Here is a 23,873-nt window from a genome sequence, read left to right on the forward strand (position 1 = left end):
GCGCCAACCATTACCCCAAGAATGTTATATGAATCCTGGCGGAATATACTGATCATCGACGTCTCGATCACGTGGATCATGTAGCCTTTTTCCAACTACCATTCTGTTTTCATCGGAATCTCTTCGACATTCCTTATTTTGACATCAGCACACTTCTGTTTTCTCTTACAACCCCATTCTCTCTCCTATCTTTCTCTCTCTTTAACACCCATTCTCAGAGGGCATACACAAGGTTTCTCTCGCTGAATCATCCAAAACCAGCTCAAAGTCCGGATCCAAAGATCCAATTTTTTGGTCTGTCTCCTCGGAAAATTAACCAGGAGATAACTCATAGAAGCCTCTCTCTCTAAACAACGCCACCCACCTCTGGTTTTTGGAGATGGGTACTGACCAACCTTCACAATTGGAGATCTCAGAGGCTTTGTTGGGTGGTTCTCAAAAGATTGGAGATGAATTTGAGGTTGTGGAGAAGATACCGCCATGGCAAGATCAGATCACATTCAGGGGCCTGTTTGTTAGTGCTATTCTTGGAGGTCTCTTCTGTGTAATTACTCATAAACTCAATCTCACAGTTGGGATAATTCCCTCTCTTAATGTCGGTGCTGGTTTGTTGGGTTTTTTCTTGATCAAGACCTGGACTGGTTTTGTATCCCAATTGGGTATTTGGACTACTCCTTTCACCAGACAAGAAAATACTGTTATCCAGACCTGCGTTGTTGCCTGCTATGGCCTTGCTTTCAGCGGTGAGCTCTCTCTTTAGAATTATTTTTGAGGATTATGTAAAAGCACATTCTCTCTAGAATTGTTTTTGAGGCCAGTTTAAGTGGCAGTATGAGAAAAAATAATCAGCTAGTATTGCACCCATATTTTTTATTTAGAATAGCAAAAACATGGTAACAACAATTTCCTTTTATAATTAAATTTTTTCTATTTTGAGAAGTTGCTATTATTCGTAGTTTTATTTTTGAGGCTAAGGCAAGGAATTCTTTTATAGAAAGTCTGTTTTTCTTCTAGTATCAGTAGTATGAAGTGCATCTCTTAAATTTATATGTTGCATATATTTTGGGTAGGTTGGATTTCACATGTTATATACTAGAAATTTATTTGTAGATTGGATATATATTGAGTTTAGGAGCTCTGGTCCTTAGGTTGCGGGTTCGAATTGCCCTAGCCAGATTTTCTTTGCCTTGCTAAAAGAAAAAGAAAAAGAGAAATTTGTTTCTCTTAGTGGTTCATCATCATGATTTTTTTCATGGTTGGATTCTTTGCATCACTGTTAGAAGAAAAGGAAGCACCCTGTTCGTGGCTTATATTAGTGTCCTATTTATGGTGGCTGAGCTCGTTTCAGAGAACAAATCCGTAATCAGAGAGAGAGAGAGAGAGAATCCAATAACATGAGTGTGGTAGAAAGCAAATAACAAAATCTTGTAGAGTCAAGGCCTTAGGAGCATATTATACATCGAACCAATTTGAGGGGATTGTCCTACTTAGAGGTACATCTCACTAATTTGCTGCCTCAATATTATGCTCCCATATTCATAGTCCATGTTCTGTATAGTCCTACCCATTTGGAACACTATTCTTAAATTCCCACCGCAACTGTGACCCCTCCCCACAACTGAAAACCATATGTGTCCACACTGATGAAAACCCTATTCCTAAAAATATTAGTTTTAATCTTGCAAGATTAGAAAAATGTGTCCTTATACAACTAATAACAAAACCATTCCTAAGCATTTTAATTACAACCTTAGCTCACACTTTAAAACAAACACACGATACTTCCACAAACCCTTCGTACAAACCATGACTTCTATATCAGAATTAGTAACACTTTCCAAATTGTGTCGTTTAGCAATGAGTTTTACCATTGCATACTGGACCTTGACATTGGCTGGTAAACATTTATCCGATTTGCAAGTTTAGTTATCAGCCCTTGTTCTCTTTCATTTGTGGTGGTTGTGTCAAAGCAATATCTTTTGATATCACAATTTTCTTGAGGCATGGGACGTAGAGGACAGAGTGACATGCATGGTGAATTCTTTAGGTCCAGCTTATACAATTGTTTCACAGTTCTATTCGATGACTTTAGGATGCCATACACTTAGGTGAAAGATTTTATAGGTCTACAAGTTTCATATTGAATTGGAGATAATGTTGTAGTTTTAAAGAACATGTCCCTCCAAAAACTATCTTCCAAATAGTGTTTCCCAACTTGTTGTTTTATGTGGTGATAAGCCTTTGATGGCTTCTATTTGAAATCTTGTAAACTTTTGAACCCTGTACAAGTCAATCAAAGGATATGGCTGCTCATAGAGACCCTTCATATGGGTACATCTCCATTGACATGTAATGCGTGTTATACTACTAGTTTGCTAAAGAAATCCATCAGGTTAACTGCTGAGGTTGATTGGATGGAAAAAAACGCAAGTACTTCTTTGAGAATTTGTTAGGAAGTTGTGTTTTCCCTTTGTTTTTGTGGATGACAGGTTGTAGTCACGTTCATTTTGGGGTTTCCAACAACTACTAACATTAAGAAAATTATCATGAAACCTGGCCCCTGTAACTATTTCCCAACATGGTGAATTGTGTCGCTTGATATCCCATAGATTGGGTCTAATGCTCGTGCCGTTGAATATCATGGATCATGTAGCTACTCGTAATGGAGGGATGCCTATATATTTGTTTCAGACTGTCTATGGTTATTGTGACCTTGAACATTTACGTTGCATGTTAACTTTAGCTACCAACCACCATGACCTCAAGCTTATTATATTGATATATATCACATAATAATTGCTGTGTTGAGCTACCCATGGATCTATGGATTTGTCTGTACTGCCAGAATCAATTAGGATGACCCTTTGTTGAGGAATATTACTTAGCCTCATTTTTGAGGATTGTGTTTCAGTAAGAGCTTGCCTTGATATTTCTTAATATTCTTAAAAAAGTGTGCCATACCCTTGTCTTGATCGTACTAACCTTCGGATCTTTGTCTACCAAATACAAATTTTTGAGAATGTTAGCGGTTATATATATAGAGAGGAGTAAGTACAGAGAGAAGGAGAGAACTGCTGTTCCACAAACGGAAAGCAAACAGAACCCTTATGAAAAGGGGGATGAGGGAGAGTAGAATCCAAAAAACATCTTTTTAGTAGTTACAGTGCCAAAAACAAAGCAACCAACAAAAAGATTTCAATCCCAAAAAATTATGCGCCTCCTAAAGCTGCTCCATCTTTAGCTAGACTGTCCGCTGCCTGGTTTCCCTTCCTCCAGATATGCCTCCATAAGACGTGAATATCCCTGCAAATGTAGTGGATCTCATAAAAAATGTGTGCCAGATTCGATGAGAAAGTGAAAGTTTAGAAGCCCAAGCTATAACATTTTTGTAGTCTCCTACGATAATAAGGGGCACCGAGCAGTAAGGAAAGCAAAGTTTGAGCCCTTCAAGAAGGGCAGTTGCTTCTGCCTCCGTGGAGTCAGAAGACCAATGGATTTGGATAGGGAGGCTAGAGTGGATGCTAAGCTGTCCCTTATGAGTGCCCCTACCAAATACAAATTTTCAACCATACAATTATGATTATTATCATTCTTTTACTTTGAGGGTTAAGTTGGTGTTGGCCTTTGAACCTTGGACGCTTTTATTTGCCCTTTTAACACACTAACCATTTTGGGGGTTAAGTTAGTGGTGGGACTTGAAACTTGGATGCTGTGCCATGCCAATTTAAAGCGGCAACCACCAATCCTAGAGCCTGAATCCCAATTGGTGCTTAGTGCTTGACTTGGGGGTTAAACTGAATTCATTTGTTGAAGTTATGGAAGTCTTTTGACTGCACAAATAAAAGGTTGCCAGTTAAATGTTTACTAACCACTATACTGGGTCTAAAATATTCATCTGAGTTTGGAGACTCTATTAATCCCAGATGAAGTGAGTTTTTAATCAAATTCACTCTCTAGATGGCTGTATTGCCTATGAAACCTGGAATTTTGTATCTATCATTTTCTTAAAACTGAGATTGGAAATATGTTACATATTAAGATATAGCTAGTAACTGCTACTCATTTTGGTTTACTAATCCTTTCAATGTATTTGCTAGGAATTGAAATCAGCGAATGAGATATATTTTGTTTGGGCCATATATGCAAATGGGCAGTATATGTCATTTAAATTTATCCTTTGCTAAGAGATCAGAAATAAATCATATTATGTTCCAGAGATTATGATTAGTAACTTTTAAAGTTATTGTGGTTTTGACTGATGCTTTGGTATCTCTACAACAGGAGGTTTTGGGTCATATTTGCTAGCCTTGGATCAGAGGACATATGAACTTATTGGAGCTGATTATCCGGGTAATAGGCAAGAAGATGTGAAAAATCCATCATTGGGTTGGATGATGGGCTTCATGTTTGTTGTTAGTTTTCTTGGCTTGTTCAGTCTTGTGGCACTTAGGAAGGTATGTGCTCTAAGTAAACTACCCCATAACGAAAATATTCTTTTACAGCAAAGAGGAAAGCATAGTCCATTGGGTTCATTGCTGTCGATTGAAATGATGGATGGTGATAGGGAGAGGGTGGAACACCATATCAATTTCACAAATCCAACAACAGGTCTCACTCTCTTACCATCAATGTCCATTTCATTGAATGGTGATGACCCAGATGGACTATGCTTTTCCACAGTCCCTTGGATTTTAGTATACTTTCCCCTGCACAATAAGATTTGAATCTAGCCGGACCGCGATAGACTTTTTGTGAGATCTCTCTCAGTCCATTAGAGTTTAGTATACTTTCCCTTGCACCATAAGATTTGAATCTAGCAGGACAATGATGGGCTTTTTTGTGAGATTCTCTCTCTCTTTCTCTCTCTCTACACTATAAGTTTGGAATCTAGCAGCATAGTGTTCGGCTTTTCTGTGAGAATTTTTTTTTTTTTCAAAGTGATCTCTCTCTCTCTCTCTCTTAGAGAGAGAACACCAACCGAACCGACGACCATTTTCTCAGTAGTATACATACTATTTAAAGCCACCTCTATGTTGAGAGGAATTAGGTATTATTTATTGCTGTTTTAGCTATCCAACCAAATCTATTGACCAAAAATTTCTATCATTTGTGGCATATGCTCACTTTTAGAAGCTCTGAAACCTCATTTCCACCCAACTGGTTTTTCTTCTAACCATCAAGACCAACAAGTGCAAATAAAAGCCCAGACATATGCAGTCTCTTTTCCAAGACTGATTAAAATCCAGTTTCTCTTCAAACATCCATGTAAAACTAGATGGTACACTGTTCATTTTCTACAAAGAGGTGATGATCAGCTACTTCTTTTGGAAAGCAATTTCAAAGCTGTTGGAGTTTGTAAAAAGATATCAGTAATAAGAATAATTTGCACTAATAGGTTTCTTTTCTCTACTGTGTTTCTATAAAGATAATGGTATTGGACTACAAGCTCACATATCCTAGCGGTACAGCCACAGCTACGTTGATAAATAGCTTTCATACAAGTTCTGGTGCTGAACTTACGAGGTAATTGTTTTCTTGTAGAACTTTTCCAGTTTGAGTAGTGCCCTTTTTTTTCGAAAATTGTGTGTTCTGTTTAAAATTTTCTCCTTTGTATACAATTGATTTATTTTAATTGATGTACTCAAGTTTATCTTGTTTTGTTTTCAATGAACCAAAATTGGAGAAACCTAGAATGAAATTATTGATCAAGATAACAATGCTTTTCTGGTTTGTATTTTTCTACAAACATCCATTCTTGACTATTGTGAAGTGTAATGCACATGTGGTTCAGAGATATACTTGTGCTGATGTGCATAGGAAATTAATATTAAAATTCACTTTTAAATTTTTGAAAACAAAATTTAGAATTTTAATTAAACTTATTTATTTTCTCCAGTGTTTATATTTATAATTCAGAGTCATATATTGCCCAAAATTGGGAAATTGTTCATATTTTTTATTCTCTTTGTGGTCTTGAGATCTTTTTTAGTTGGTGGTGGATTTGTTTGGCAAAAGCATTCTTGGTCTCTATGATGCTCGGTGAGTTGGTTTCAGTTGTATGGGTATTCATTGATATTTAGAAATCCCTTGTCCAAAATGGTGTAAGAAAGACCTTTATCTAGAGCATATACTAGTGATCAATGCAACAGAAACTAACCTTGAAAATAGATTTAACATAAGTTCTATATAAGAACAACAATATTTGTAGGTGATAAAAAAGAACAATGTAATGCATGTGATCATCTTGTCATTGATTTGATAGCATGTACTGTTGTAATTATTGAGTATGATCCTTGAAGTCTTTAAAGAAAGGATTTCTTCCCATCATTTGTTGGGATCATTGTTATTGTAATGTGAAGGCTTGATATCTGGACTAGAATAATATCAACTTAGGTACTGAATTTATTTTAGTGGCATACGGTGTTCTTCATGGTTTGAAGTTTCTTTATTCACTTCTCTAGTTATCGTCTAGAAATGGCTTGATGTTGTATTTCACTTAATGAATTTTATGTGAAGTTTTCTCATCCTCGAGTTGCAGGAATCAAGTCAGCTCTCTTGGGAAATATCTGAGCATTAGCTTGTTCTGGAGTTTTTTTAAGTGGTTCTTCAGTGGTATTGGAGACTCATGTGGCTTTGATAACTTTCCCAGTCTTGGGCTGGAAGCATTAAAAAACACGTAAGACTGTGAGAATCTTGTATTATGATGGTAATCTAATGGACTACGGTATTACATTCTGCAATGGGATCATCACCGTCCAGTGATATGGATGGTGATTGAGGCACTGGACGGTGATGGAGGGAGGGGACCTACATTTGGGGTCACATCTTATCCTGCTAATTCTCACTCTCTCTCCATTTCCATCCATCCTTCAATAGGTTGTTCATGACCCCATTGGACTTTGTTCTTACCTAGTTTATTGGATTATAGAGTATGTCCCCAAGAGAATCTGGGGATATTGTTTCTTTTGCTGTCTGTTCTAGTTTAATCATCAAAGAAACCTCTCAAATTGACCACATGTATGTTGTGGTCTCTTTCCTCTATGCAGATTTTATTTTGACTTCAGCCCAACTTATATTGGGTGTGGTCTCATCTGTCCACATATTGTCAATTGTTCAGTGCTTTTCGGGGCGATTGTATCATGGGGATTTTTATGGCCATTTATTTCACAACGAGCTGGTGATTGGTATCCAGCAAATCTTGGTAACAATGACTTTCAAGGTCTCTATGGATATAAGGTATGCTGTAAGTAAGTGGGTCTGCTTTATTGGCATTAATTTAAGTGCAATTTCCAGGATTCTTGATGACTAATTTTGCATTTTAACAAAAGAAAGGCTTACAGGAAAAAACCAGGATGCATTATCTATTTAGAACAAGAAGAGTTGGGTTTCTAGAAGAAGCGGATTTTTTTTTAATAGGTGAAGAAGGGGACTTTATTTATTAAATGATCTTGCAACTGGTTGCCCTGTCTCACCTAAGATCTGGGAATCTCAAGGTCTTTTGTCATCTCAAGGTCTGTTATGGAAATAAAAAATATAACAAGGCAAGGGCTGAAACATGTACACCATGAAACATATAGGAGTAAAAATTTAGTCACATCACCAAAGAAATAATTTTATAACTGTCCAATGCAGCTTATTGAATATTATTGAACATGGAACCATCTGGACTAGTTACATGGTGAAGCCAATCATTACACTTCCCCCTGCTGTCTAGACTTGTGAAAAAGAGTATGGTTTCCATGATGCCATTTGTTACTGAATAGACAAAAGTGTTACCCATCCTTAATATTATTTGCAGGTCTTCATAGCAATAGCTCTTATCCTTGGAGATGGGCTTTACAACTTGATCAAGATTCTAGTTGTAACAATCAGGGAATTACACGCTCAACACTCAAAGCAGAGCACGATTCCTCTGGTCAACAATTTTCAAGGTGAACATAATGAAAATATTCCACTTATTTTCACAAATTTTCATTGTTAGCATCTTGAGAAAAAGTACTGATGCATCTGCAGGTTGATTTTGTGTGTGTAATAAATCAGTTTCCAAATTTCAGTGAAATCAGTTCATTAAAACCTTTTTTTTAGGGAAATTTATCACAATACACATAAGAGCTGAACAATTTAGCATCTTAGCAACATATTTTGGTTTTATTTCAAAATACCCATAAAAGAACACATTTGTTTCAAGTTGGAATAGAATTGTTAAATAACTCATGTCTTAGAGGTATTTTGATGAATTTTACTTTTTTTTATGAGTTCCCACTGCCCTTTTGTGGACTCCACTTACATCCCATAATACTGTAATTTGCTGAACCCATTGGTCTCCATGCAGATCATAGGCACCAATACAAATGAATTATCTAATTTTTCTTTAAATATTGGTTTTATGGTTGGTCATAAAAGAGACCTGATTTTGCATGCTCAAATAGTCAAGTTTATAACATGACTTTTGCAATTTTAACAGATAGTGAAGTTTCAAAACTAATTCTCGAGGAGAGAAGAAGGGATGAAACATTCCTCAAGGACAAGATACCCTCATGGATTGCCGCCTCAGGGTACATAGGCCTCGCCGCAATATCCATGGTCGCTATTCCCCTCATATTCCCCCCTCTCAAATGGTATCTGATCCTCTTCTGTTATATTGTTGCCCCATGCTTTGCCTTTTGTAACTCTTATGGATGTGGCCTGACTGACTGGAACCTTGCCTCCACTTATGGAAAGCTTGGTCTCTTCATATTCGCCTCTTGGGTGGGCCCAAATGGTGGGGTCCTTGCAGGCCTAGGCGCATGTGGGGTCATGATGTCTATTGTTTCCACAGCTGCTGACCTTATGCAAGACTTCAAGACTGGTTATCTCACATATTCATCTCCTCGGTCTATGTTTGTTAGCCAATTGATTGGAACTGCTATGGGTTGTGTCTTGGCCCCTCTCACCTTTTGGATGTTTTGGAATGCCTTTGATATAGGCTCCCCTGATGGTCCATACAAGGCCCCATATGCAGTTATATTTAGGGAGATGGCTATATTGGGTGTTGAGGGCTTCTCTTCTTTGCCCAAATATTGCTTGGAGATGTGCTGTGGATTCTTTGCTGCAGCTTTGGTCATTAATCTCGTGAGGGATGTGTTGCCTAAAGGGGTGGCTAAGTATATCCCAATTCCAATGGCAATGGGTATACCTTTTTATATTGGAGCGTATTTTGCAATTGATATGTTTGTGGGGACGGTGATTTTGTATGTTTGGGAGAGGATCAATGAGAAGGAGGCCGAGGCATACGCAGGGGCTGTTGCATCAGGTTTGATATGTGGAGATGGCATTTGGTCCATTCCTTCAGCCCTGCTTTCAATTTTCAAGATTAATCCTCCTATATGTATGTCCTTTGGGCCTTCTACGAGTAGCTGAATGAATGGTCAGATGGGCCGTGCTATGCATGATGATTAGGATTGGTCTTATGGGTGTTGTATATAAATATGATGCTTCTCTGGTTCTTATGATCTTCAAGACACAACTGCATGTTGCTCTCTGTGTTCGTCCACATAGTGTTCTAGTTTTTCATGAGCAGAATTTACGTGGGAGCATGCCTAAGCTTGGATGCATGTGCATCTTGTACATGAACATGAACATTAATGTAAACAAGTGTCATGGATACATTAGGATCGACAACATCCTAAGCTACTCTACATGCATATTTAAGACAGCTCATGAATGCTTCATATGCATACATTTAGTGAATTTGTGCTTGCCTGAATGTTTGATACCATGGTTGTCTTTATCTACATATTAGCAACCTGCGCATATTATTCAGTGTTTCAAAATTGGACTGGATCGACTGGTTTTTGTGGCTAGAACTGGAACTGGTAGGGACTGGTCCGATCAGGACTCGTAACATCTCTCCCAAAATGTTTTCGAGGTAATAATGTCAAAGAAGGATTATTTCTAGAGTGTCTAAGAATTCTAAACCTTACTTAAAAAGTTTAAACAACTAAGATTTAACCGTTGGCGAATTCAAACTGGTACTTGAGGGCGACCTGCTCGACCCTGCTGTCCGAATTTTTAATCCGAATTTTTAAACACTGGTACCATGTAAATAATGCATATTATCACACATATTACACCATTTCTGCTTGTAATTGGGTGCAATACCAAATTGGAACTCATATACATTTTCTATTAAGGGCAAGCTTTCTATGTTTCCCCACAACATAAAACTTATGTACTTTCCTTTATTCAACCCTCCATTCTGAATGAAGGGCCAATATTGTCTCAATCACAATGTCACATCTATACACTATTTTATTTTTCATTTTTTTATATAAAATATTTTGACACAAATTTTGGGCATCCAATCCTCTATTAAACTAACACTTGTAAAGAATATTCTCATTATTATATTTTGGTCATTATATTTTATCGAAAAATAATTTTTAATCTTTTTTATAAGTGTGCCCCAATGAGAAGATGGCACATATCATACAATTTATATAAAAAAAATTAAAAATAAAATATTCCTAGGTGCCAGATCCAGATTTAAGATCAAACAGTGAATGACTCACTTGATCAAAATTGGACAGCTGGATGGTAGGGAAACATAGATCTTCAATGTTGTATGGGAAGTATAAAAACCTTTCTCAATATGCATTTGCATATGCACATGGTTGTAAGTTGTAAGAAAGGATATTAATATGAATTTGCATATCACATGGTTTTAAGTCGTTGGAAAAGATAAGGGGATTTATGGCCTTACTAATAGTACGGTCTTCAATAGAGCAAAATGACATACCAGGATTCGTCTAGCCTATCCCATTTGGATGTAGAGAAATCGAGCCGATTACTGGGGGAGAGAGAGAGGGATAGGTTTATTCTTGCACTAGTCATGCAAATATGTGATACAATGATTGCTAAAATTATTAAAACAGTCGCTGAGAAGGAGAGGCTGGACAGCCAATTTTTGTTACTCAGTGCCCTGTGTGTCAAGCAAAGATTTCACTTTTCCACCTTTCCATTATGTGACTATTTTGATTTGGCATCATCTTCAAGGCTCTTGCTTGGGAGTTGCCTCCCTCTCCATTGTTTAGTGGGAGAAAGCAGGGCAAAGGACCACTTCACCGTCTCAGGGACCGGAAGCCTGTAGAGGATCAAAATCCTGACCCAGAATGGCTCTGTTATGTTTCTCTCTCCTTGAGATGCACTCTTCACAATTCCTTCTGCACATTCATCTGCGGGCATAACTGGCATAGCACTGATCAAAGCCTGCACCAGCTTGAACAAAATCGTTAGGATTCCATTGAAGCTTAGCAATAATTCTAGAATCAGAATGCGGAAATCATTTAGAGCAGAGCTTGTTGCGAAATATTGAAGTAGATAGCAAATCTTTGATGCTAAAGCTTAGTGAGCATTAGACAGAAGATCTTTTGAGGCCCTCTTGCAGTTAAAGTGAGTTAGGTGTAGTTTTTCTCACATCTATTGTCTTTTGATCCACCTGCATGCCTTTGCAGTTCATGAATATGCCTTTGCTGATCTCTGATTCGGTCCAACCGGGTGTTTCGCTTGTAATCCCAATCTCATCCCCGATTTCCATACTCATTGGCTCATAAAAATTAACCACAGCTGCTTTACTAGTCTGAAAACCATGATGCGTATTATAGTAGTAATTGAAAAATAGAGAAAAGCTGGACCCTGTCTCTCTCTCTCTGTGGGCTTTAACATAACAGGGTGGAGAGTGAATAGGTCTCTCTATCAGGGTTATAACCTGGTGGAGAGTGAATGGGTCTCTCTCTCATGAGTCTTTAACTCTTAACAAGGATTCTTAACAGGGTGGAGAGTGAGCAGCTCTCTCTCTCTCAACATGGTGGAGATTGAACATCTCTCTCTCTCATTCATTTCACTTACATTATACACTCATTTTCTCTTTCATTTTCACTTACATTGTATGCACTCATTTTCTCTTTCATTTTCACTTACATTGTATGCACTTATTCTTGGCACTGGAAACCCTGCTGTAGCAGAGGCATCTACCACAATCTTTCCTCTGACTTTTCTAAGGTGGGGGATTGCATAATAAGTTGGATATATGGCACCCCGAAAGTTTACATTCTGTTGATAAAAGTACACAGGAAGTCATCAAAAAATACCAGAGAAATTTCAATATTAGAGAAAGATGATGCCGATTACCACAACTCAAATTTCAATAAACAGAAAGATCAAATGATCTAATTACCAGAACTTCTTGAAGATTTGTTACGCTTGTCACTTCTTCAAACACGTCGACAAATGCGACTCCGGCATTGTTAACCAAATGATCCACTACGCAATATAAACTCAATTAGGCCGATCTCTCTCTCTCTCTAGCGAATGATCCACTACAAAATCATAGTACTTACAATGACCAAAATGGTTAATTGTTTCTTCAATGAATCTCTTGCACTCATCGAGTCTTGATACATCGGCAGGGAGGACGAGCACTTCGGCTGAGCCGTTGCTACGTGCTCTCTCTGCAACTTCTCGAAGGCGTTGCTCCTCCTTGCTACAAGAACCATACATGCGCCTCTCTTTGCATATTTATACGCCATATGCTGCATATTGTTACACCACACCATCAAATTTCACGTCAAAGTATTCAATACAAGGAAACCAAGTAGAGTAATACTGAGCTCTCTCTCTCTCTCTCTCCATATGCTGTTTACTACACACCACCAGAACTTACTCACAGTATCAATACAAGAAGGGTGTGATTTGTATAAGGTTCAACCCTTGAAACAATCAAATTAAGGCTCACCTCCAAATTTTATCATAAATCTAATTTTGGTATTAAAATTTCTTATGATGGTTTGAGGATCTATTTTTATCACCAAATATAAATTCTTAAAACTCCAAAAATGATGGCTCAAATCAAGTAGATTTATAAACACTTGGAAAATCTTGAAAATGAATGGTCTAGACATGCAAGATACACTATTTTTAGGTCCTAAAATCTAACTTTTGTTTCATATTCATACATCCCGATGCCGAAATGATATAAACTTTTTACTAGAATGCAGTTACCCAATTGCCCTCTGTTTCTTTTACTCGAGTAACACTCAACACAGTTAAGTTACACAAGTCCTCTCACTTAAATTCTCAAAAAAATGAAGATTATACAGACTATCTCTCTCTCTCTCTCTCTCTCTCTCTCTCTTACACACAGTCCTCTCTTCTCTCACTCTCTATGTAGCGCACACACCCACTATCTACAACCACATCAAGTATCCTGGATCCATAAACTTCTAGTCCTCAAGTTATGCAGAGTCATCTTTGTTGCATTTGGGACTTGTTTTTGCACTCTGCTGCGCATTGAGAGAGATAGGAAGAAGCACCAGTGATGAGGACGACCTTCCCCCTCACATCCTCAGTCTTGAGTGTGCGAAAGAGAGAGAGTAAGAGATTGCGGAAAGCAAAGGGAGGGAAGATGAAAGTGAGCAAGAAAATGGCAATGGGAGGAAACACCAGGTGCACGAATCTGGTGGCCAAGTCCATGCTTCTCTAACCCTCCAAATCCTTCCCTCACTTTTACACATAGACTTCTTCAAACTTTCTCTCTCTAAAACGATTAGAGATCACTTGAAAACTCTCCAATGATGTTAGCTTTAAATAGGAAGAAAATGGGCGGAGAGAATGGAGCTGTATACCAGTCCCCCTCTCTCTCTCAACAGTAATAATCACTGCCTAGTTAAATGGGTTTTAATGGGAAGAGGGAATGGACATGTATCAACGGGTTAGGTTGGGTTCGATTCTGGGTCGGGTCGTAAAAATTAAAATGTTTATATATTTAATTATAATCGACTCCAAACCCAAACCAAAATAGTATTTGGATCAAAGATTTGGACCTCGACCTACCGAGTTCAATTTTTTAACTCATATTGGGTCTCTGGTCTGGTCCAAGTCTATTGCCCCCTTGAAAATGATCGATCTTTTCTCTTGGAGATGTATCCGAGCTTTTCTCTTTTTTTATATATATCAATCAGTATTCATTAATTAATACAAGGAGATAAACTCCAATAATACAATTAAAAAAAATAAGACAAGAATTCTCCTTCAAACAAAGACCAACCCTCTCGAAATACAAAAAATCCCTAAAATTCAAAAACCGTACCCCGTCGAGAAGATTGGAAATCCCGTTCGCTCTTAGTGGTTGATGGCTTGAGGATAGGCAGGCGGATGATGTTTATTTTTATTTGAAAGGGGTTGGCAATTTATTTTTATTAGATATTTTCTTTCGGTTTGTTGTGGTGCTTACGCACACACTTTTCTTTCACAGATTTATTTTAGGGTTTGCATGATGTAATGGTTGCTGTCACCAGCAGTTGACAATCATGATGGACAAGTACTGTGTCCACGTACAAAAGTATCCCAGGTCCAAGTCAGCCAATAATTGATAGGGGATCCGACGAGTCGCTCAGCCAATAATCCATAGGGGATCCGGAGAGATCACTACTATTTATAACCACCAAATACTCTTTTTTCAAACTTTGAACTTGATCAATGTAATAAATGCATTCACCCAATTTCACATTTATGGGTCAAGATTAATTGTGGCTAATTTATATTATAAATATAAAATTATAAAATATCATTTACTTTTTATATAGAGATATCACAATTATTTGCAACTATTCCATATAAAATTTGATAGCTTGGGTATGTCACAATGTTTGAAAAAGAACTTGGTCAACCCAATTTCACATTTAATAGTTAAGATTAATTGTGATCACCTTGTACGAAAAGTAAATGATATCATTATATACGACTCTAAAGATATTATATTAAAAAGGTTTATATCAAATCGATGCTCTAAATAGTCAAATTAGAGCCTACCTCAAAAATTACATTAGAAAATGTTGTTTTGATACTCAAATGTCTTCAAATTGATCATCTTTATATCAAGATAAATGGACACAAGAAAAAAAATAGATTTTAAGTTTTGAAAATAGTGCATCTTTTTTAAAAGAATATATGATAAAGCACGGCGTATATATTTTAAAAAAAATTCTGTACCCCTACACTGGCAAACAAGATCACTTAAAATGTCCAATTATAATCAAACTACTCTTGAAATTAAAAAAATAAAAATAAATCGGTTCTCAATTGCTACCTCTTCAAATACAATTCTTTATTCAATAAAGAAAAATAGATTTTGTTGATTTAGGAGAAGAGAAGTAAATATTTTTAAAAAATAAAATTGCTAGAGATTACCTCGACCGGGTTTAGTACGCCCCACGTCAAGTTTCCTCCATCCGCTGGTTCTCGGGATTTATGATTGGTATGTTAATTTTCTACTATGGCAAAAATCCACTCAATGGCATAATCTTGATCAAGCCTCTTACTATGCTTTTAGAGAGATGAGAGATGAACATGAAGAGAGAGGGAGATATCTACTAGCAAGGGATTCCACACCTTTGCCACCCAAGAATAAAACACCATCTAAGCACCACTTAGGCTTAGGCATACCCAAAACAACTTGGAGTGAGAGAGATAAAATTGGGGTCTGCCTCAAACAACTTGGAGAAAGATAGCTAAAATTGGGGCGTGCGTCAAATTGGGGCTCTCCCTTTGATAATCCAAAGTCATTTTCAGAGAGAGCTAAATTTTGGGTAGGGAGAGAGAATGGTTAAAGAGATAAAAGAGAATCCGTATATCATATGGAGACTTTATTTTATAGATTTTTTATGTCATAGATTTTATTTGTAGGGTCACATCTCAACCGTCAATTTAAGGAGACTTGTGGGGTGAGAGATTTGAGTCATCCATATCTTTGATCCACTATCAAGATTCAAATACAGCTAGAGCCTTATCATTCCTTTCTTAAATTTATTCCTATCAAATAAGGAAATCTTATATTTTAATATATCAAAAATTTTAATTATTTGATCAATCAATCAATTAGTAAATATCTCAAATATTCAACCTTATCACATAAATGGACTATACCTAAAAAGATAAGTCAACCAAGAGGATACACATTCTTCCCAATAATATTACGTGAATAGGTAGGGGCATGCCACATTTTTAAAATTTTGGGCCCCATATGTTATGGAGGTACCATATATTTTTAAAAAATATTTTATTTCATATTTAGAATTTTTAAATCTTATATTTTATTTAAAATATTGAAAAATTAATTTCAGTTTAATTTATAAATCCAAATGACAAAAATAAAATATTATAAGATTCACAAAAACTCAAATAAAAATTCTAAAAATCACATAGCATAAAATTAATTAAAATTAATTAATTTTGATGGGAATCGAATCCATTAGATCTAGGAAATTATCAATATATGGGAGCACTCCACTTTCAACTGCGAATCACGATATGCCAAGCTTTCTCAAACTGGCCCAGCAGTTTTCATGACCCACAGTCCACTACAGGGACTCATGATTGGACCACCAAAGTCAGCCAATAGACTAGGGAACACAATCCCAGTTTATGAATTTCAGGTTCTCCCCTAGAGATAAAAAAATCATGGTCTTCCTGACCATGATACAAACATGACTCTATGATGCATATAGGTAATCTCTCGTACATTACACGCATCATCTTTATTGGTGAATCTCAAAACGGCTATCTATGTATATGTCGTGTGATGATATAACGATGATGTTTTAGCCTTGTCTCTAAAGGCTATTCATCACACGCAAGGGTCACAATGTCGATTGGCTCTCATCTGGGCATACTCTGACCTCATTAAGGGATAACCCACTAAACCCTTATCGGTAGATCCCTCAGCTGGCCTAGCTTGTAGAGCCTAGTCCGAGTATCAGTAAATAACATTTGCCTAGTATGGTCCACAAAGGACCACACTCCCACTGAGTTTATGTTCCATTATATAAAATGATCATACAAGCTCTCATAATGCCTTGAAAGACCACATAAACCCAACACTTCTAACGTATTTTTGGATTGCAAATTTTCAAGTTTTTCTAGATCTGTCCGATCTACACTATTGTTTTAAGCTTTAAATTTTATAATTAAAGGTAAAAATATATTTTAAGTCTATCATAAAGATTTCCAGTGTTGAAACTACATTTCTCGATACTATTTGAAGATGCACTTTACTTTGATTGTTTAGAGCCTTGGCTTGGCTCTATACAAATTGCATCCTTCATAAATAAAACTAAACAAATATGATTAAAAAATAGAGATAATCTACCATTCACAACCTTTCAAATTACAAAGGTTAATGTTAGAGTGAGTTACCCAATTTCACATCCAATAGTCAAGCTTAATTGTAAACACCTTGAACTAAAGATATTATATTTTAATTTTAATTTTTTTATTAAAATAAAATATATTTATGAATTTTAGAGTGTAGGATTAGTTTTATAAATAAAACTAAATAACTATAACTAAGAAATATGGATAATCTACGAGTCACAACCTTTCAAATTACAAAAGCTAATGTTAAAGTAAATTGTGATGGGTGGATTTACTAAAGGAAGAAGTTTATATAGAGCCGAGGCTTTAAACAATTAAATTAGAGCCCACCTCAAAATTTTCACTAGACGAGGTTGTTTTGATGCTTAAATATCCTCAAATTAATCATTTCGAAATCAAGACGCATGGGCATGAGAGAAAAATGGATTTCAAGCTTTGAAAATAGTGCATCTTGTAACACATTGAATTTCAAAATTTCATAGATAAGTTCGATCTACAACATTTTATAAGCTTTAAAATTTATAATTAAAGATGAAAAATATATTTTAAGGCTATCATAAAGATTTACAGTATTGAAACCACATTTCACGACACTATTTGAAGGTGTACTGTACTTTGATTGTTTAGAGCCTTGGCTTGATATAAATTGCATCTTTTACTAAATATGAGGTGTATTTAATAATAATAATAATAATGATATATTGCTCATCAAGTAATAATATTTGTGTAAATATCACTAAAAGACAAATGATACTTTTGTCATTTTCATAATGGGGTAAAAATTGAAATTCTTACTAAATGGGAAAGATACTCTATAAATAAAGTTCCGCACACTAATTTTCAAAAGGGATTGTATACAATGAGTCACTTTACCTTTGATACAAGGAGATAACATATACTTACAACCACTATTGGAAAAACCGGGCAATCTAACCGCTAACTTCTCGGTTAGATCAAAATCGGCCACTGCCAGGTTTCGGTTTTGGTGATCGATCAGTATTTAAAAAGAAAAAATTCAAAAGAATGTATATAAATTCTAAAAAATAAGGATTTTGATTTGAAATCTATTTTTTAATATTCTTTACATTATGGTAAAAATTAAAAATTGTTTTGTTCATTAATACTCACTTTTATATTTTCCCATCTTTCTCGAAATTTTTTGAAAATACCGCTAAGCACACATAGATTCATTAAAATCCATTTTTTTCATTAATTTTCAACTTCATTTGAATGTGTTTTGTTTTAATCATTATTTATATACTTTTTAATTTAGTATTTTTTTTGTATATTTTTTTCAACACTTTTTTGACCGCCCAAGACTTGCCCGGTCAAAATGATTGAATCAGCCTGTTTATTGGTTAGGTCGATTAAACTGCTTTCAAGCCCATGTCCGGTTAACCGTTATGGTTCGATTTTACGAACATTGTTTACAACCATCCGATGTGAAATCTGATAGCTTGGGTGTGTTTGAAATAATTTCTTTTCAAGTTTAAGTGTGGTCCATAGAATAAATGCAACCATTTACTATCACATCCAATGGTCAAGATCAATTGTGACTACTTTGTACCAAAGTAAAATGGTCTCATTATATACTTTTTTTTTTAAAAAAATACCACTATACTTTTATAAAAATGTCTAATTTACCTTTATTTAATGATTAAGTTAAAAGAAAAAAAGGTTGGTAGGATTGCAATCCTATTAAAATAAGTAAAACCTTGTCTCCTAACTCATTGAGAATTGTAATTCAAAGATTATAAAACCTTTACATCAATCATCTTGGCTTGAACATTATGGTTGTGAAAAAAAAAATCTTTATATCGATCATCTTGGCTTAAACATTATGGATGTAAAAAAATTATAGGATTTCAAGCTCTATAAATAATGTATATTATACAAATTATCTAGATTGTTCATTTCACCCTAAAAGTAAGTGTCCATAGATCCACAAGATCAATACTATTTTTTGAATTTCAAATTTCATTGTTGAAATTAAAAAATGATTTTAACGACATCATGAAAATTTCCGTTACGAAAGCACCTTCCAAATGAGAATTAGAGGCATAAAGCCTGAGCCCTATAAAAACCTCCTCCAATTAATTTTCTTTTCTTTGCTCGGATTCGGATTTGAACGTTGGATTGCCCACCACATGCATAGAGGGTACTTCCGCAATTTTAGTCTCTTATGAGGCGTATTTTATGCCTTCAACATAGATATATACTTCACAGTATCACTCCAACCCTAACTTTGCCCTTTTTCGCCGCTCTATGTTTCTCGTGTTTTTTGCCCTAAAAATGAAGTCCTTCTAAAAGAGAGGACTAATTATCTCCAATTTTGGATTCCAATTCATTTCTTTCCCATTCCAAGCCTTTGTCATCTAGGGTTTTCTCTCTTTCTTTTGTTTTTATTTCAATTTTTCTTTGGGTTTTCTCTGTTTTTTTTTGTATGTTAAGCATGGAGAAAGGGACTTCCCAATTTTACATGATTTTACCCATTTTTGAGGGATGCTTTGAAAATGATTTCTCATTATTTTTTTCTACGGGGTTTTCTTATTGATTTTCCCCCTTCTTACATATCCTGTCTGAGATAGATTGGTGTAATTGCCCGATGATGGAAGAATTTTTTTCTTGAGAGCCGCTGCATTGGTGTTCATTTTGGGCCTCTCTCTCTCTCTCTCTCTCTCTCTCTCTCTCTCTCTCTCTCTCTCTCTCTCTCTCTCTCGCTCCCCTCTGTTGAGGCTCTCAATGAACATCTTTCATTATGTGACTCGATGAATTATGATAGCTATGAGATCTGAGGGCAATGAATTGAAATTTTATACCAATTTCATTGATTATGGTATTTTTGTATATAGTTTTGATTAAAATTCAGTCCCTTGAAATTCGTGTTGCATAGTAATTTGATTTCTAGGTTTAGATTTTATTGTTTTTATTGTGTTTTCAAAATAGTAGAATATGTTGGAAATATACTGATCCATTTCTAGAAATCAAAATCTACTTTTATAAATTGTCATGTGAGCTTTTGTTGTTATTTGGGTCTTGTTCATTGATGGAAAGCTTATATTGTTCAGAGGAAAAAGCGTTTGGTGAATTGGCTGACTAACACTATTCTTGCGCGGTCTCTTTGCAAAATATATCTCAAAGATGTATTTTGGATCCAAAATTTTAGTGTTCAACAATCTCAAGAATGACAATGATCTAAAATTGAAAATTTTCTTTTTCAAAAAATATAAATGTTATTTTTTGAATTCCTTTCTTCCCGTCTCTTTTTAACTTTTAGTGGATGTAACATTTTCCTCTCTTGCGCATTCATCTCTCTCTTTCCCTCTCTCTTGTTTTCATTTAGGTGAATTATTATAGCTATGAGATCTGTAGCACAAATAAAATGAAATTCAGACTTATTGCACACTTTGTTGCTGAAGTAATTTATTGGAATATTTCACCGTAAAATACTTGTTTTTTGGAGTATTATATCATGAAGATATCGGCTCTAGATTGATTTGAAAATCTTATACCTTGTTTAAAATTCTTAAACATTTATGTTTTTGAAGAAAAGTTGCAGAAGCTGATCCTGCTTGAAATCAGCTCAAAACCAGTGGATTACTAAGCACAGATTTACAGTTTTTCCCAATGAGATTAGAGTTTTTGGGACAACGGCGAATTCAGTAATTGGAACAAGCGGTGTTACTTTAAGTGATATTAGGGATAATAAGGTATCTAGAAAGAAGTTGACAAGGAGGGATTGGTATATTCTTTTAACTTTGATTATTGATTGCAGGTTAGAACAATTGGTGTATGCTCTATTTTTCCCTTTTTTTAGTAGAGTTTTTAGTTTGGTACTTGTATTTTTTAATATAAGCAAAATGTGAAGTACCTTTCTTTGTTTTTTTGTGACTTTGAAACCTAGGGTGGTTTTGCACAAATGTCAGCCATTGAAGATTTAAAGGTCACTGTCAGTTCAGAATTATACTGAAAAGATGAAAATGTGATGCATAAACGAAAATCCTTACAAACTCTATAATCTAATTGATTGATAACTTTCCAAAGTTCATGGTTGCTTTCAACTTAGATTGCTTTGATGAATGAGTGCCTGTGGTGTCGGAAAATATGGATGTCTTAAGAGTTTAGATTCTTTGATCTTAAAAATCCACCGTTTTTAGAATGATATCAATGGTCAAGTTTTCACGAAGTAGTTCATAACTTTTTATGTTAAGTTTCGTTAGAAATTTGTAAAATTAAATGAGAGAAACAAATTAAAGCACAATCTTTTTTAATAAATATTATGGAGCTGCAAGAAGGTTTTCCTCAAAGCATCTAAAATCAGATTGGGAAGAAAGAAACACATTTTAGAACATTTCTTTATTAAATAATTTGAAAAATTAAGTTGCGGCGTGATTAATAGCACTAGTACAATAGTCCATCAGTAACTCAAACACGCTGAGTCAAGATCGGTAGTGCAATGTTGGTTAATCTGTAATGGTACTTGATCAAGGAAGTCCCTTTGTAATTTTGTGAAAGGGGAAAAAGGAAAACAGTAAAGACATACATTTGATTAAATTATTTTCTCAAACAATTTTCCATTTGATTTGATTAATTTCTCAAACAATATTTTAAACAGTGTAAACCAGAAAGGTACATTCATCACTAGAAATGTGCAGGCAAAGGGGGTGGTGGCATGGCACAACCTACTTCTCCTTCCTGCCAAAGCTCTCTCTTTGGTCGGTGATTTTGAATGTTTGGGAGAGGATCAATGAGGAGGAGGCAGAGGCATACTCAGAGACGGTTGCATCAGGTTTGATATGAGGAGATGGCATTTGGTACATTCCTTCAACCGTTCTTTCAAAATTAATCCTCCTATATGTATGTCCTTTGGGCCTTCTGCAAGTAGCTGAATGAATGTCAGACGCTATGGGTGGTCTTACAGGCATTGTACATAACTATGTGTGGGCATTGTTCATAATTATGTGTGATGGTTCTCTGGTTCTTATGATCTTAAAGACAACTGCAGGTTGCTCTTTTTGTTCATTCACATATTGTTTAAATTTTTCATGACCAGAATTTACGTGGTTGCTCTTTTTGTTCATTCACATAGTGTTTTAGTTTTTCATGACCAGAATTTACATGGGAGCATGCCTAAAGCTTGGATGCATGTGCATCTTGTACATGAACATGAACACCAATGTAAACAGGTGTCATGGATGCATTAAGTTCCGTAACAGCCTAAGTAGTCTACATGAATATTTAGACAGCTCATGAACGCTTCATATGCATACATCTAGTGAATTTTGTACTCGCCTGAATGCTTGATACCATGGTTTTCTTTATCTACGAATTAGCAACCTGCACATATTATGAGTGTTTCAAAGTAGGACTAGATCAACTGGCTTTCGTGGTTAGAACTGGAACTGGTAGGGATGGGTCGGAATCGGGATTTAGAAAGTTTCTCCCAAAATATTTTCAAGTATTAATATCAAAGAAATATTGTTTCTAGGGTGTCTGAGAATTCTAAACCTCATTGAAAGTTTTAAACAACTAAGATTTAAATGTTGGCAAGTTCGAATTGGTACTTGAGGGCGACCGGCTCGACCCCTATGGTCCGAATTTTAAAACATTGGTGCTATGTAAAGGATGCATATTACCATACATATTACACCTTTTATGCTTGTAATTGGGTTCAGCACCAAATTACATTTATGCTCATATACGTTTTGTGTTAATATACATTTGCATATGCATGATGAGAGATATGTAGGATGGAGCGCTAACTATTGTGAGAATAACTAGTGGAGAGACGAGTGAGTTTTCAGTGACAATAGGTCTGCATTAAGGGTCAGCATTGAGCCTGTACCTCTTTGTCTTAGTTATGGACGACTTAACTACGTACTTGCAGGATGACGTATCGTGGTGCATGTTATTCGCAGATGATATAGTTTTGATCGATGAGACCCGAAATGACGTGAACACAATGTTAGAACTTTGGAATGATGCTCTAGAATCCAAAGGTTTTAAAATTAGTCGGACTAAGACAGAGTATATGGAATGCAAGTTTAATACTAATAGGAGTAGAGACAAGGAAGTAGTTAAGATTGACGGCCAATAAGTATAAAAAAGACTACACTTTTGATCCATTGGGTTGATAATCCAAGAAAATGGACCGATTGAGGAAGATGTCGCACAGTGGAGATGTGCAACTGGAATTTTATGTGATCGCCGCATACCAATGAAGCTGAAGGGTAAGTTTTATAGGAAAGCTGTAAGACCAACTTTGCTTTATGGGGCAGAATGTTGGGCGGAAAAAGACAATGCACCCATAAAATGAGTGTAGCGAAGATGAGTGGCAAGACAAGAAGGGATAGAATCTGAAATGAATCCATTTGGGAAAGTTTAGATGTGGCACCAATAGGCAATAAGATGGGAGAGGGTAGATTTAGGTGGGCTGGCCATGTGTAACGTCGATCCAGTACAACACCTGTTAGGAGGTGTGAGTTAATTCAAGTGTAAGGATTGAAAAATGCAAGGGGTAGGCCCAAAAGGACGTGGTTGGAAGTAATCCGATTTTATTTTAACTCCTTTCCAACCCCAATTACTCTGTTAGAGGATCATGATTCATGTAGCCAACCCCAATCACTTAGTGCCCTGTGTGCCAAGCCAAGATCTCATTTTTCCTCCTTTCCATTATGTGATTATTT

The 23,873-nt window shown here is 35.8% G+C and overlaps 2 protein-coding genes and 1 long non-coding RNA gene across 5 annotated transcripts; 2 read left to right on the plus strand and 1 right to left on the minus strand.

Annotated features, from left to right (window-relative positions):
• Positions 1–140: 140 nt before the first annotated feature.
• Positions 141–9,729, plus strand: LOC18434499 (putative metal-nicotianamine transporter YSL6). Its single transcript, XM_006844569.4, has 7 exons — positions 141–743; positions 4,282–4,454; positions 5,426–5,523; positions 6,539–6,676; positions 7,047–7,236; positions 7,799–7,931; positions 8,465–9,729. Exons 1-7 carry the CDS (start codon positions 380–382, stop codon positions 9,397–9,399), a joined length of 2,031 nt encoding a protein of 676 aa, XP_006844632.2. The 5' UTR covers positions 141–379; the 3' UTR covers positions 9,400–9,729.
• Positions 9,730–10,825: 1,096 nt separating this feature from the next.
• LOC18434497 (11-beta-hydroxysteroid dehydrogenase-like) lies at positions 10,826–13,388 on the minus strand. Of its 2 annotated transcripts, none has more exons than XM_088870193.1 (6): positions 13,217–13,388; positions 12,378–12,569; positions 12,215–12,300; positions 11,959–12,090; positions 11,456–11,617; positions 10,826–11,213 (listed from the first exon to the last, which is right to left on the minus strand). In XM_088870193.1, the coding sequence occupies exons 2-6, from the start codon at positions 12,535–12,537 to the stop codon at positions 11,190–11,192; spliced, it is 564 nt and encodes a 187-aa protein (XP_088726319.1). In that variant the 5' UTR covers positions 12,538–12,569; positions 13,217–13,388; the 3' UTR covers positions 10,826–11,189. The 2 variants fall into 2 exon arrangements, with proteins under 2 accessions (XP_088726319.1, XP_088726318.1); XM_088870192.1 differs by having other exon boundaries at positions 10,826–11,247; positions 13,217–13,292.
• Positions 13,389–20,131: 6,743 nt separating this feature from the next.
• LOC148781490 (uncharacterized) lies at positions 20,132–22,267 on the plus strand. 2 transcript variants are annotated; one of them, XR_016058074.1, is made up of 2 exons: positions 20,132–20,962; positions 21,843–22,267. It is a non-coding gene; the product is annotated as an uncharacterized LOC148781490 (long non-coding RNA). The 2 variants fall into 2 exon arrangements; XR_016058073.1 differs by having other exon boundaries at positions 20,132–20,897.
• The last annotated feature ends 1,606 nt before the right edge of the window (positions 22,268–23,873 follow it).

Source organism: Amborella trichopoda, chromosome 6 (assembly GCF_054954075.1).
Source record: "Amborella trichopoda isolate Santa Cruz 75 chromosome 6, AtrichopodaSantaCruz75HAP2 v2.0, whole genome shotgun sequence".
In the NCBI taxonomy this organism is placed as follows: domain Eukaryota; kingdom Viridiplantae; phylum Streptophyta; class Magnoliopsida; order Amborellales; family Amborellaceae; genus Amborella; species Amborella trichopoda.